Source organism: Ochotona princeps, chromosome 26 (assembly GCF_030435755.1).
Source record: "Ochotona princeps isolate mOchPri1 chromosome 26, mOchPri1.hap1, whole genome shotgun sequence".
Lineage (NCBI taxonomy): Eukaryota > Metazoa > Chordata > Mammalia > Lagomorpha > Ochotonidae > Ochotona > Ochotona princeps.
This window is the reverse complement of record NC_080857.1, coordinates 29,358,426-29,372,271: the sequence shown is the minus strand read 5'-3', so window position 1 is coordinate 29,372,271 and position 13,846 is coordinate 29,358,426. Positions and strand designations below refer to the sequence as shown.

The 13,846-nt window shown below is 36.1% G+C and overlaps 1 protein-coding gene across 1 annotated transcript in view; it reads right to left on the bottom strand.

The window, feature by feature from the left end:
* Nucleotides 1–517: 517 nt before the first annotated feature.
* The window catches only part of C26H14orf39 (chromosome 26 C14orf39 homolog), a 33,937-nt gene continuing 20,608 nt past the window's right edge, over nt 518–13,846 (bottom strand). The window contains exons 13-17 of the mRNA XM_058655348.1: nt 12,442–12,503; nt 11,338–11,513; nt 10,492–10,630; nt 4,081–4,138; nt 518–962 (exon numbers count right to left, since the gene is read on the bottom strand). Of these exons, the coding sequence (XP_058511331.1) occupies nt 760–962; nt 4,081–4,138; nt 10,492–10,630; nt 11,338–11,513; nt 12,442–12,503 (638 nt within the window). The 3' untranslated portion in view covers nt 518–759. The remainder of the gene's footprint in view (nt 963–4,080; nt 4,139–10,491; nt 10,631–11,337; nt 11,514–12,441; nt 12,504–13,846) is intronic.

Sequence of the window (13,846 nt, the reverse complement as noted above, 5' to 3'; positions counted from 1 at the left end):
TTTTAAGGATTTTATTTATTTTTTATTGTGAAAGTAGATTTACAGAGAGAAGGTGAGACAGAGAAAGACCTTCCATCTGCTGATTCACTCGCCAAATGGCTGGAGCTGAGCCAGTTGGCAGCCAGGAGCCAGGAGCTTCTTTCAGGTTTCCATCATGGGTGCAGGATCCCAAGGACTTGGGCCATTTTTCATTGGTTTTCCAGACCACAGTTAGGGAGCTGGATTGGAGGTGGGAACAAACCAGTACCCAAATGGAATGCTGGCATTTGAATTTGGAAGATTAGCCAGTTGAGCCACTGTACTGGGCCCAAAAACAGTAATCTTAAAAGAATGTTTTAGTTGCTAAAGTATACCCCCAGCACTAATTCTGTAGTTATCACTAAAAAGTATGTTGAGCGCCTGAAGGAACTCCTGTTCTTATTAAATCATCTAAAATACTTCTATCATGAAACTTAGGTACCAGAGACAATCAAGGTTAGCATTCACAAAAAAAGGAATAGAGAAAAACAATAAATTCTATAACAAACATTCTTCTCAAATATGGCTTAAAATTCAAAATCAAAATCAAATAATCATCAGCTACTGCCATTAAACAAAAGTGAAATGTTCATTACTTAAACATTTAAATTAAAACAATGAAATAACTATGTTAATCTATTATTGCTTTAACCGACAAAACAATCTTGGTATTTTCAGTAATAAATTTATGCCCTAGGTGATTTCAGAGTAGTAGAATAATTCAAGAAATTGGTAACTAGATCAAAAAAAAGGAAACTGTGGTGCATTTTGAGAGGAAGATGAAAAATCCTTCAAGGAAGAAGAGGGTATTGAGTTTTGATCCTGTTCAAATGAGAATGGAAAACTAAAATCATCTTTTCTAGCTCCAAATGCACGAGTTGAAGTATCTGATGAAAATGAAAATGTAAAGGCATCTTCTCCTTCCGGTTTCCTAAATAAATTTCCTGAAGAGAAATATTATAATGTCACGTCATTCGTGTTATATAAAATTTACTTACTTACTGAATTACATCTTTTACATACAACAGAGTAATACTGAATCATTCAGCTGTTTAGCACACATTTAACTGTATTCCTCTTTTGTTGATGGTGTTCATTTTTAGAATCTGAAAGGCTAAAACGTTTCAAATCATCTGAACTCAAGCATAAAGAGAACTAGTATACCAGCACAGGCCAAGCTAGGGTAAAGACCTTAACTGAAGAGCATATGAGACGCAGAATCAAGTACACAGAGCAAGCACTGCAGGAACAGAAGTCAACACACACTGGCAAGAGCACTGAGAAACAGCAGACACGAATGAGCTTGGGTGGATTAATGAATGCCCCACTTTAAAATACGGATTTTAGTAAGAAATATGAAATAATTACATTGTTTTCAAGCAGAGAAATAAAATGATTTTAATTGCTTTATGAGCTCCACTCACTAAATAAGAGGAAGAAAGGCTGGGACTGGAAAGTCAAAAGCAAAAATTACCAATAGGAAAAAGTCTATCGCACTGCAAAATGGTGATGAAAGCCTGGCCTCATCTCCAACCCCAGCAACGAGAACAGAGACAAAAACATGATGCATCTGAGATCGACCGAAGCTGAACTCATTCAACTATGACAAAGATGCTTTAAAAAGTTCAAGAGGAAACTGAATTAAGACATTTATTTTGGTGCAAGAATTCAGAAATGATTTATACAATGAATTTTCAAAATGTTCATGAAAAGTTGTATAAAAACTATGTATGTGGGCCAACACAGTGGCTTAACTACTAATCTTAACACCTGTAAGCAGCAGCACCCAAAAGCACCTGGGGTCCGATGCAGCAGCCTAGCAGCTAAAGTCCTTGCCTTGAACACATCGGGATTCCATATGGGTGCCTGTTCTAGTGTTCTAGTTCTGGCAGCTCCACTTCCCATCCAGCTCCCTGCTTGTGGCCTGGGAAAGCAGTCGAGCATGGCCCAAAGCCTTGGGACCCTGCACCCACGTGGGAGACCTGAAGAGGCTCCTGACTTCTGCCCGGACAGGCTCAGCTCTGGCCGTGGCCATTTGGGTTGTGAACCAGCAGATGGCAGGTCTTTCTGTCTCTCCTCTCTATAAATCTGCTTTTCCAATAACAAATAAACAAATCTTTAAAAATAAACCTGCATGATTTCAAAATTTTTGTACCAAAATAAGTTTCTTTTAATAAACTTACCTATTTTTTAAAAGATTTGTTTTTACAGGAAAGTAAGATATATAGAGAAGAGAGACAGAGAGGAAGATCTGTGCGTTGATTCACTCCCCAAATGGCCGCAATGGCTGGAGCTGAGCCAATCCTAAGCCAGGAGCCCAGGGCCTCTTCCAGGTTTCCCGCACACGTGCAGGGTCCTAACGCCTTGGGCCATCCTCGACTGCTTTCCTAGGCCACAAGCAGGGAGCTGGATGGGAAGTGGGGCTGCTAGGATTAGACCTGGTGCCCCTATATGGGATCCCAATGCATTCAAGGTGAGGACTTTAGCTGCTAGGCTATTGCGCTGGGCCCATACTTACCTACTTTTTAAAAAGTGTGTTTTATTTGAAAAGGCAGAGCAACAGAAAGAAAAAGAGATATTCCTTCCACTGACTCACTCTCCAAATGTCTGCGACAGCCAAGGGAGGTCCAAGATGAAACCAGGAGCCCAGGACCCAATCAGGCTCTCTCAGGTGGGAGACAAGGACTCTAGCTGATGTGTTTTTCACCGGCTGCCTCACAGCTTGTGCAGTAGGAGGGGTCTGGTCGCAAGTGGAGAAAGGGCTTGAATCCAGGAACATCCCCCACAGTGTCCTAACTGGTGAACCAATGTTTACCTCTGTTGCCTGCAGGTTCTGGAATTTCTGAAGGGCCCTTGCATATGGTATTGTTAAGTAAACAGACAGAATAACTAAGAGATCATAGTTTTCTAAAAATTTGTTAAAATAAATTTTATGTGTAAAATTATTTAGGTGATTACTCCTAGGATTGACATTAGGAAAAATACTGCTTTTCACTAATCACATTACTTAAAACTATAACTATAAAATATTGAAACATCTTAATCATAATTTTAATGCACTATTAAGCAATTAAAAACCCATGGTAAATAAGATTTATTTGAAAACAAGTCTTTTAAAGCATCAATACTTTTCCCAAGAGAACGAATCAACCTATACAACATTAAGCAAAGGAAATGACTCTGTGTCGCTTTGAAATGTTTATGTATTTCTAAACAATCTCACTTACTTCACCCTAACTAGAGCTGGACCAAACAGCAATAAACGGGTAGATTTTCACACATTCTCCCTTTCTCATTTTACATTTACACTGACATCAGCAGCCATCCCTAAGACTTGAACGAACATAGCTGTAAGGTAGACATGGATGCAAAAAGAACGAAGATCCTGAATCTTTCTGAGCAAATCAGCTGATTTTGTTTCTTAATCTCAGGTTTCAGACTTCATCTGAAATCATTAAGTAACCTGTATGCTCATCAAAAATAAAATTTTACATGACTATGCAAGATGGTGATTCTAAGTGTGTGGAGAACTCAGAGGTGAATAAAACTGAGTTTGTGCCCTCAAAGAAAGCATCTATGATGATATATTCATAAATAACTAATCACAGAATGCAGAATATTTTTAAAGTATTAAAAAACTATTTTAAAAAGTGAGGGAAGCTTATTTTCAGAATGGGAAGTTGAAGAGAGAAATAAGTTTTGTAACAAAGACCCTGGTCTTAAAAGACAAAGAAATACAATCGGGTAAGGGAATGTGTGTGCATATTTGTGACCCACTGAGTGGATTTCATTCTAAGTGGGTGAGGAAATGTGGGCATATTTATTTTATAAATTGAAATACAATTAGCAATATTTAGAAAAGCAAGTTTTGAAAAAAAAGAAAAGCAAGTTTTGGTAAAGAAGGAATATAAGAAGTTAAATTGCTTTATAAGAACAATGAATGGTGTACAATTATTGATAATTTTTGAACAAAAAAAAATACCAAAGAAACTCAGAAACAAACTAAATACTAATCAGAAATATTAACATGCTTTCATATGTAGCAAACTTCAAATTACTTACCAATTTCTTGTTGTGATGAAACAGGATTTAGATTTCCTGCAGAATAATGTTCATTAAACTGGAAAATAATTACCACAAAATATTACTTAAGCAATCCGGACAACACTACATGTGTACACATATATACGCATATCATGTTCATATTTGAATCTATAGCTTAGAATTAGAGTCCGCATAATGCCAGCTTTCTAAATAGCATCTATGTACTAAAAACTAGATCTGTCTTCAAAACCTGTTATTTACTTATACTAACACAGGGCCATAGATATGATTTCAGGCGATAAAGAAAATATGAAAATATACACTGTGCTAAGTTTAGCTTGTACTTTTGAATCTTAGTCTAAGATTCCATTAATCTTTTTGCTGTTCTTCAGAAAAAATTAACAAACCTTCCTGTGAACGTAATAGTGTGTCTCTAACAGTGATCTGAGCTGTACTTACAATGCCGGCATCCTGAGCGAGCCCTGGTTAGAGTCCTGCTGCTCCACTACAATCTGACTTCCAGCTAATGAACTTGTGACGGGCAGCAGAGATGGTGTACCTACTGGGCCCCTGCAACCCACACGGGAGACCCAGATGGAGTTCGGGGCTCCTGGCTTTGTCCTGGTCCACCTCTAGCCATTCCAGCCATTAAGAGAGTACAACAGCAAATGAAAACATTCTCTTTTTCTGTAACATTGCCTTTCAAATAAGTAAATAAATCTTTAACAAACGAAAAAAACAGTAATAGGAAGTTGATTCATACCAGTTAATATCAATTTTGTTGCTACCTCAGTAATATGGACTTTTTAAAAATGGAGGAAAGGACTGGATGCTAAGCACAACGGTTAAGATACGGGTTGAGATGCCCACATACTCTATCAGAATGCCTAGGCTCAAGTGACACCTATCTTCCTGATTCTACTTCTTGCTAATGTGCACCCTAAGAGGCAGGAGGTGATGACTTAAGTACTTGAGCTCCTATATACCCTTATGGGAAACCAACACTGAGTTCTGGGGTCCTGATTCTTGCCTGACCCAGGCCTGCCTGTTGAGGACATTGGGGAGTGAACCAGTAGATGAAAGAAAAATGAAAACAAATTTAAAAATAGGATCACAACAGCAGTTTCCAGTATTGCTTTTATTCTACTAATATTGCACTGTCAACATTTTCTGATTTTATTCTGAAACCTGATCCTTTATAGCAGTGTAATATTCTCTCACGCAGACAAACCAAACATTTTCAGCAGATCTCTTATTTTGAATATTTAGGTTGTTTCAACTCTTTCTAATATAAAATTGTACCTGAATAAACATTTTAATGCATGTTACATATCTTTGATAATTACAAGGAAAGGTTTTTTCTCACATAAGTCATTTGAATTTCTTGTTCAGTGAATTATCCACCAAATAGACTTTGTCCGAGTCTCTAATGAAGATTTTTTTGCTTATTGATATTTCATTCGCATGTTTTTCACATTTGCCTTTGGTTTTGGTGGGTGCTATTCTTCTCTTTCAAGAGAACATCTTTAAGTATCCGCTGTAAGGCAGGTTTGGAAGAGGCATGTTTTTTGAGCTTTTCTTTACTGTGGAAGAATTTTGCTTCATTTTCCTCTCTGTCTCTACTCCTCTCCATATATCTGACTTTGCAATAAAAATAGAAAATCTTAAAAAAAAGAAAAAATGTGAAGGCAAAATTCTCCTAATAACAGAACAAAGGATATTTAGGACAAACATAACTAGCTTGTGTCCTGACTGCTTCACTTCTGATCTAGCTCCCTGCTAAGGGTCTGGGGAAAGCAGTGGAAGGTGGTTCAGGTGTGGCCCCCGCCACTCAGCTAGAAGACCCATTTACAAGTATCTGGCTTCTGGCTTCTGCCTGGTTCAGCCATGCCTTTGCAGCCATGTGGGTAGTGAACCAGCACGATGAAGGACTCTGTGCACAAGTGTGTGCCCTTGTGCCAGCTTCTGTCTCTCCCTCTAATTGTGACTTTCAAAATAAATAGACAAATACTAAAACTAGAGAAGAAATAAACAAAACAATTTTTAAAAAGCTTTACACAACATCCATGAAATGCAGAGCTGATTTTTTGAAAAATAAACAAAATTGATAAATTACTGTCCCCACTAACAAAGGGAGAAGACCCAAGTTAATAAAATCAGAGTTGAAAAAGGAGAAGTTACAACTGATACTGCAGAAATACAATGATTAATTAGGAATTATTACAAACAGCTATGTGTGAAGAGTGGGAAAAATCTAAAAAAAAATGGACAGATTTCTGGACAGACATGATTTACTAAAATTGAGTCATGAAGGCACAGAAAACCTAAATGGACCAGGAACCCAGGGATTGGTTCAGGAACAAAGAACCTCCCAACACAGAAATTCCCAGATTCAGATGAATTTATTGCTTCAGTAGTTCCAAAACTACTGAAAGAGAGGAAAGCCTTCCAAACTCATTCTATGAGGCCAGCATTACCTGAATTCCCAAACTAGAAAAGACATTAAGTCAATAAACATGACACATCACAAGTAAAATAAAAAAGGAGAGGAGATGAGGGAGAAGAGGAGAGGAGGGCGGGCAGGGGAACGAAAGGAAGGGAAGAGAATGGAAGGGAAAGATGAAAATCATATGATTATCTCAATAGCTGCAGAGAAAGCATTTGGCAACAATATACTTTCATAATAAAAATCTTTTAAAATTTGTGCGTAAAAAGAATATACCTCAACACATTCAAGGCAATGTGTTACCAGTTTACGGTTTCATCGGACTGAACGGGGGAAGGCTGGCAACATTCCTAACAAGATCTAGAACTAGACAAGGATGCCCACTCACCATTTTTCCTCAGTGTAGTTCCAGTGATTTTAGCCATAGCCATAAGACAAGAAAAAGAAATCAAATTATCCTTGCTTTGCATAAGACATGAGCTTTATATAGGAGAACCCAAAGCACTCTACTAAGAGATTACTGATAAAAAAAGAGAATAAAGAGGTACAGTTGCAGGATAAAAAAATCAACGCACACAAGTCAGTAGGATTCTTACACACTAACAATGTTCTGAGAAACAACTTGCAAGATTAGTACCATTCACAGTAACTGTTAAAAATTTAAATAACTTGAGATAAATTACATCAAGAATACGAGAGCGCTCTACAAAGAAAACTGCAAAATGTTAATGAAAGAAATAGAAGACATACACAAAAACGAAAAATCTTCTATATTCCTGGATTGGAAGCATTAAAATCATCAAATGTCCACTCTATTTCTTAAAAATGTACAGATTCAATGTGATCCCAATCAAAATCCCAAGGAAAGTCTTTACAAAATTGGGGAAAAAAACTAAAATAAATATGAAACCACAAAAGAATATAATCAAAGCAATCTTAAACAACACAAAGTATGAGGAATCGCAATACCAGATTTCAATACATAACACAGTGCTGTTAAAATCAAAACAGCTGGGCCCAGCGGTGTGGCCTAGCGGCTAAAGTCCTCGCCTTGAACGCCCTGAGATCCCATATGGGCGCCCGTTCTAATCCCGGCAGCTCCACTTCCCATCCAGCTCCCTGCTTGTGGCCTGGGAAAGCAGTTGAGGATGGCCCAAGGATTTGGGACCCTGCACCCGTGTGGGAGACCAGGAAGAGGTTCCTAGCTTCCGGTATTGGATCGGCGCAGCACCGGCCCGTTGCAGCTCATTTGGGGAGTGAAACATAGGACGGAAGATCTTCTTCTCTGTCTCTCCTCCTCTCTGTATATCTTTGTAATAAAAATAAATCTTTAAAAAAAATCAAAACAGCTGGCAGAAAAACAGACATTGAAACCAACAGACCAGAACAAAAATCCCAGAAATCAATCTACATATGTACAACTAAGTAATATTCGACCAAAGAGTTAGAATCACTTGTGGGAGAAAGAACTGTCTCTGCAACAAATGGTGCTGGGAAAATTGTATTTTAATACGCAGAAATTGACACAAGATCCCTATCTTGCACCTTATACAAAAATCAATTCACAATGGATTAACAATTTAAACCTGAGACGTGAAACTGTCCAAATACCAGAGGAAAAAATGCTGCAAGACATTGGCCTATGCAAAGACTTCTTGGATACAATCCCAAAAGTATAAACAGACAAATGGGACACATCAAGCTAAGATGCTTCCGTAGAGCAAGAGACATAATCAAAAAAGTAGAGGCAGCTGACAGAACGGGAGAAAATATTTGCAAACTTTTCATTTGATAAGGGATTAACATTCAGAATTTATAAGGAGCTCAAGAAACTGCAACAATAAAACAGTTCCGTTAAAGATGGGCAAAGATACGAATAGACATCTTGCAAAGGATGAAGAAAAATGGCCAATGGACAAATGAAAAACTGTTCAAAATCATTGACATAAGCAAAATACACATAGAAACCACAATGAGGTATCACGTTACCCCAGTTAAAATGGCTGTCACTCACAAATCAAGAAAACAACCAATGCTGGGACGGATGTGGAGAAAAAGGTACTCTAATACTGCTGAGGGGAACATAAACTGGTGTCATCATTATGGGATTCAGTATGAGATTCCTCCAGAAACTAAAACTAGACCTGCCTACCATACACTGTACCTATCCCATTCCTGGGAATAGAGCTAAAGGAAACTAAATCAGCTAACAATACAGTTACCTGCATTCCTGTGTTTATAGCAGCTCAATTCATAACAGCTAAAATACAGAATCAACCTTGATGTCCATCAACTGATGACTGAATAAAGGAAATGTAGTATATATAAATGTGAAGGAATATTGCTCAGCCATAAAAAAATGAAATCCTGAAATTTGCAATAAAATGTATAAAACTGGAGATGATTGTGCTAAGTGAAGTAAGTCAATATACAGAGGATAAAAATTGTATGGATGTCAACTCATTTGGCAGTTATGAATTTTTATATTTCTTTACTGAGTCATATCATGTAAATAACAATATACTCTCAATACACATGCTGAAAAACAGAGGAATTACGAGGAGCGAATGGTGAAGATTCTTGAGATATTAATGTTTTGTTCCTTATTTGGGTGTTGGCTATGAGTAAGATCAAGTGACAAAAATATCCTAACTGATCTGTATATATTTATATACATTTTTTAGTATGCATAGTGTATTTTTATAAAATGTCTTGAGAATAAATACATTTCAAAATAAAAGTCCAATTACCACACTGTTTTGTTTAGGTTAACAGGATGTTTTCTGTCCCAACATATTTCACAAAATTTATAATATATTCTAATAAATGTATTATTATATTATCAATATATAATATGAAACGTATTTACATATTATATGTTTTATAATGTATTCCTAATATAAACAGCTATTACCTTTTTCTTTGACAAACTAGTAAAAATTTATCAATTTTTTCAATTATCTTCAAAGACCTAGCTTTGTTTTTATTGATTTTCTTTCACACTTATCTTTCATCTCTTTCTTTCTGTCCCTATCATTATAATTTTCTACTTACTTTGAATTTATTTTGCTGCTGCTTTTCCAACATCTCATGACAGAATTTCAGGTCACAGATTTAAGATCTTTCTTCTTTTCTATTAATTATTTCAATCATTAACAAAAATATTTAAAGCCACCATTTTGTTCTGGTTTTAGCAACGTCCTACAAGTTTAAAATTATTTTTTCATTTTATTTGGGAGGCAGAAAAGCAAAGAGAAGTCTTCAATCCACTGCTCACATACCCACAATAGCCAGGGTGGGCCAGAAAAAGCTTCAAAATTTTAACTACAAAAGTTCAAAAATTATGGCCTAGAGCCAGAAGCTAAATCTGTGTCTCCAACATGGGTGCCCCGAGACCCAAATACCAGCATCTGCTGCCTCTCAGAGTATACTTAACAGGAAGCTGGATTGGAAGCAGAAGAGCTGGGGCTTAACCCAGGCATTCCCACGTGGGATGCTGCTGTCTTAGACAGTAAACAATTTGCAAATCAATACTTGATTCTTTGCTCCATGGAATTTTCACTATTTTTTAAGAAATATTTTCTTATTCATCTCATGATTACTTTGATCTTTGGGTCTCTACACCCACGCTAGAGACCCAAAAGAAGCTCCTGGCTCCTAGCTTCCGGCCTGCCAAGCTCTGTCTATTGTAGCCATTAGGGAAGTGAACCAGTGGATGGAAGATATCTTTGTCACTCTTCCTTTCTTTCAAGTAAAATAAATCTTTTAAAAATTAAAAATGATAAAAATAAAAACCCTACCCAAAGATTCTTCTTGTATTGATGTCAATTTGGGGTATTCTTTACTACACTACCAATACTCCAAACTTCTAAAATAATGCCTTTTTATTATTGTTCCCCAGACCAGTTTGATATTAAACCACTAAAATTACTCAAAGTTACAGTAAACAGTTTTTAGAAATAAACTTTAATGTATCATGTTACCTGATCTGATGAGATTTCTGAATCAAATATGGAAGAATCAAATAAATTCAATCCAGGTGATTGAGAAGTGTAACTCATAAGAAAAGAAAATCCAGGGGATTCCTTTTGTGTTTGATCTTCAGGTATTGCGTTCCTGTTTCTGTTACAGAGAAAATAAATAAGTCATCAAACTTGCTAAAAATTTACTGTTAATCACACAGACTGATAAGAACTTTAATAATAACATAGAGAAGGGAATTAACTAAGTAGGAAAATGTAGGAAGTAGCAAACCTATGGAGAAACGGTGATTTGGGGTAGACAAAAAAGTTAATAAAGTAGAAAAGTGAATTTTGGGATAATTATGAATCATGTACCCTAAGAACACACTGTCAGACTTTATATTGATGCTTAGACATGACTAGCTATTCTAAGACACTGAAGGTGGCCAGTGTTGTGGCATAGGAGGTAAAGCTGCCCCTATAACACTGGCAGCCCAGAGGAGTGCTGGTTTGATCCTAGCTGCTCCACTTCTGACTTGGGTCCATGCTAGTGCCTGGGGAAAGCAGCAGATGGCACGAGTGCTTGGGTCCCTGCCACCCGCGTGGGAGACCCAGAACAAACACCTCGCTCCAGGCTTCTGCCCAGCCCAGGGCTGTTTCTCCATCTCTTAATGACTCTTCAAAATAAATCTTCTCTCAAAAAAAATAGTCACTATTTCTATCACCCTTAATTTACTATATATATGTTCAAAATGACTCCATAATAAAGACTTGTTAAGATTACAGGTTTAGGCATCTTCCAATTCCTATCAATTATTTCTATAACCCAAAATAGATAATTTTATTATGATTGCTAAAATATCCCACATTTCAAATGTTGGGGTCTTAGGAAACTGTATTTTCTCCAATGATTCAGGTGTTTTCACAGCTTCAGTTCTTAAAAACATAGGAATTTCAGGATTTTGTGAAAAATTCTCAGTTTGTTCTTCTACTTCATCACTACTATTTTCTGTTGGTTTTCCAAAATGTTCTGTGTAGACAGCCTGCAAATGCAAAGCAACAGAAAACTATAAAAATTGCATTAAAGACATAAAAACATATGGTAAAAGCATTATATTAATATATGATGTTATTATTTCACAAAGTAAAATAATAATTGATAAAAGTGATGTTAATATATTTACTTAGAAACAGAAAAATAATTAATTTCACTTCTCTAGGTTCTCTTCCTAGCTCAAACAGTGTGAATGACAGTCAGAAGATACTAAAGTTGACAGAGAAAAATGACTAGGAATGATTTTTCTTTTATAATTGCCACATTATACTCTGGTTGAAAAATTGCATATACCACCTCCTTAAAAGGGAAAAGTAACTCAAATCTTAAAACCAATCTTATTGTCTGGCTTAGCATGTTTTTGCACCATTTTGCTCTTATGAACTCAATATTCTATTTTCTCCACAAAGATGAAGAATCTGAATACCACTTTTCCTTTATTATTATTTTGTAGCCAGAGATGGGACTACACAAATATGCTTACTACACCAAATCCCACGCCAGCATCACAGGCAGTGTCTTAACTTGGCATGCCACAGCGCCACTTTCTCTCTCTTTTCCTTTCTCTCTCTGCCTTTCAAATTAGTAAATACATAAAATCTAAAAATAGTTCAAAGAGATTTTTATGGGAATCATTAGTCTGGAATTCATATGACAAATCATTTACATTTTAGTAGTGGTCTTCACATATACCATCAGGTATCAATAATACTATTTTATATATTTTCATACAAACATTTTGTGGATTCATTTTTAATATGAGAAGTGGAATCTGAATCCTCAGAAACCTGATTAACAAACCAAAAACATCTCAGATTGATAATCCTCATTGTACTAAATCTAAAATTTAAATGGATGCAGAAGGTTTTAAATTGGGATGCTTAGCTTTGAAGTTAGAAATGAAACATTTAACTTACTTGTGAAGTAGATTTTGATTTTCTCAATTGTCTCACTGGCCCTTTATCTCCATACTCAGCATCTGTTTTTTTGAAAACAAATTATTAGGGGGTGGGAGTTGGGGGGGAAATTTCAGCTTTTACGTAACTGTACCACATAATTCAAAATTCAAAATAAAAATATATTTAAAAATTATCTCTTCTTGTAACGTATGTTAGTTGAATCATGAAAATACCAGTATTTGGCTGTTTTAACCTACAAAAGTGGCAACTTAATAGTTCAATCCACTACAGTGAGAAAAGGATAAGAAAATATAATATAAACAGTTAAACAAAATTACAAGGAACATTCACAAAACCACCACCCAGCTAAAGAAATAAAGTATCATGAGCACTTCAAAAGACCCCAAATCTCTGTCTTCCTCCTTAGGAATAATCACGATGCTGACTTTCTGTAATAACTTTATTTATGTAGTTTTACCACTGAAACAACTGTTTTTCCCTATTTTAAAATGCACAATAAAATATGTGCCATTACATCTTTTTCACGTAGCATATGCTTCTGAGGTTCATCCACATTATCCCAAACACAGATTTCTTATTCTTACTGATATCAAATATTCCACAGTAAAAACACAATATGGCATGCCTATCCATTCCACTGCAAATTAGCATTTGGAATGTTTCTGCTTTGAGGCTACTGCCAACAATGATACCATAAACATTCTTTGACACGCACTGTCACAGGATGTACACTAGGAACAGAATCATGAAGTTATAAGTGTATCTCTCATTTTGACAGATGCGACATTTTGCCAAAATTGTTATCGTGACAAGAGATCATCCTGAACTGCCCTCAAGAAATCATTCACTCTTTCTGCACAAAATTATCAGCCAGTTATAATTAAATTTTGATCTCATTAAATGAGTTTACTAATAACAATTTGTTTTGTCCTATATTCCCATTAATTCTTAGTATTGAAGACTTTTAAAGTTTGCTTAATTGGTGGGTATGTAATGATATGTCACTGGTGTTTTATTTTGCAGTTCTATGAGTTGATATTTTTAAGAGCCAGACACACACACATAAAGAGAGTAAGTTTTCATCTGCTGGTTCACTGTACAAATGCCTCTAACAGTTGGGGCTGAGCCCAGCTTAGGCTAAGAACTCTAGCGGCTTGTGGCAGCTGGGAAGTGAACCAGTGGATAGGGGATTTCTCTCTTCCTCTCAACCTTTTCCTCACTATCCTTCTATCCCGTTCTCACCCCTTTCAAATAAATTAAATTTCAGAAAGTCTTCAGGAATCCTATGTTCTTCCAAAATAATTATATCTTTTTTAAAGCTATGTAAGTATGTTAAACAGCAGGTAGAGCTAAGTCAGATATGTAAACTTCCTTACACCTTTTATTAGAAGGATTATAAGCA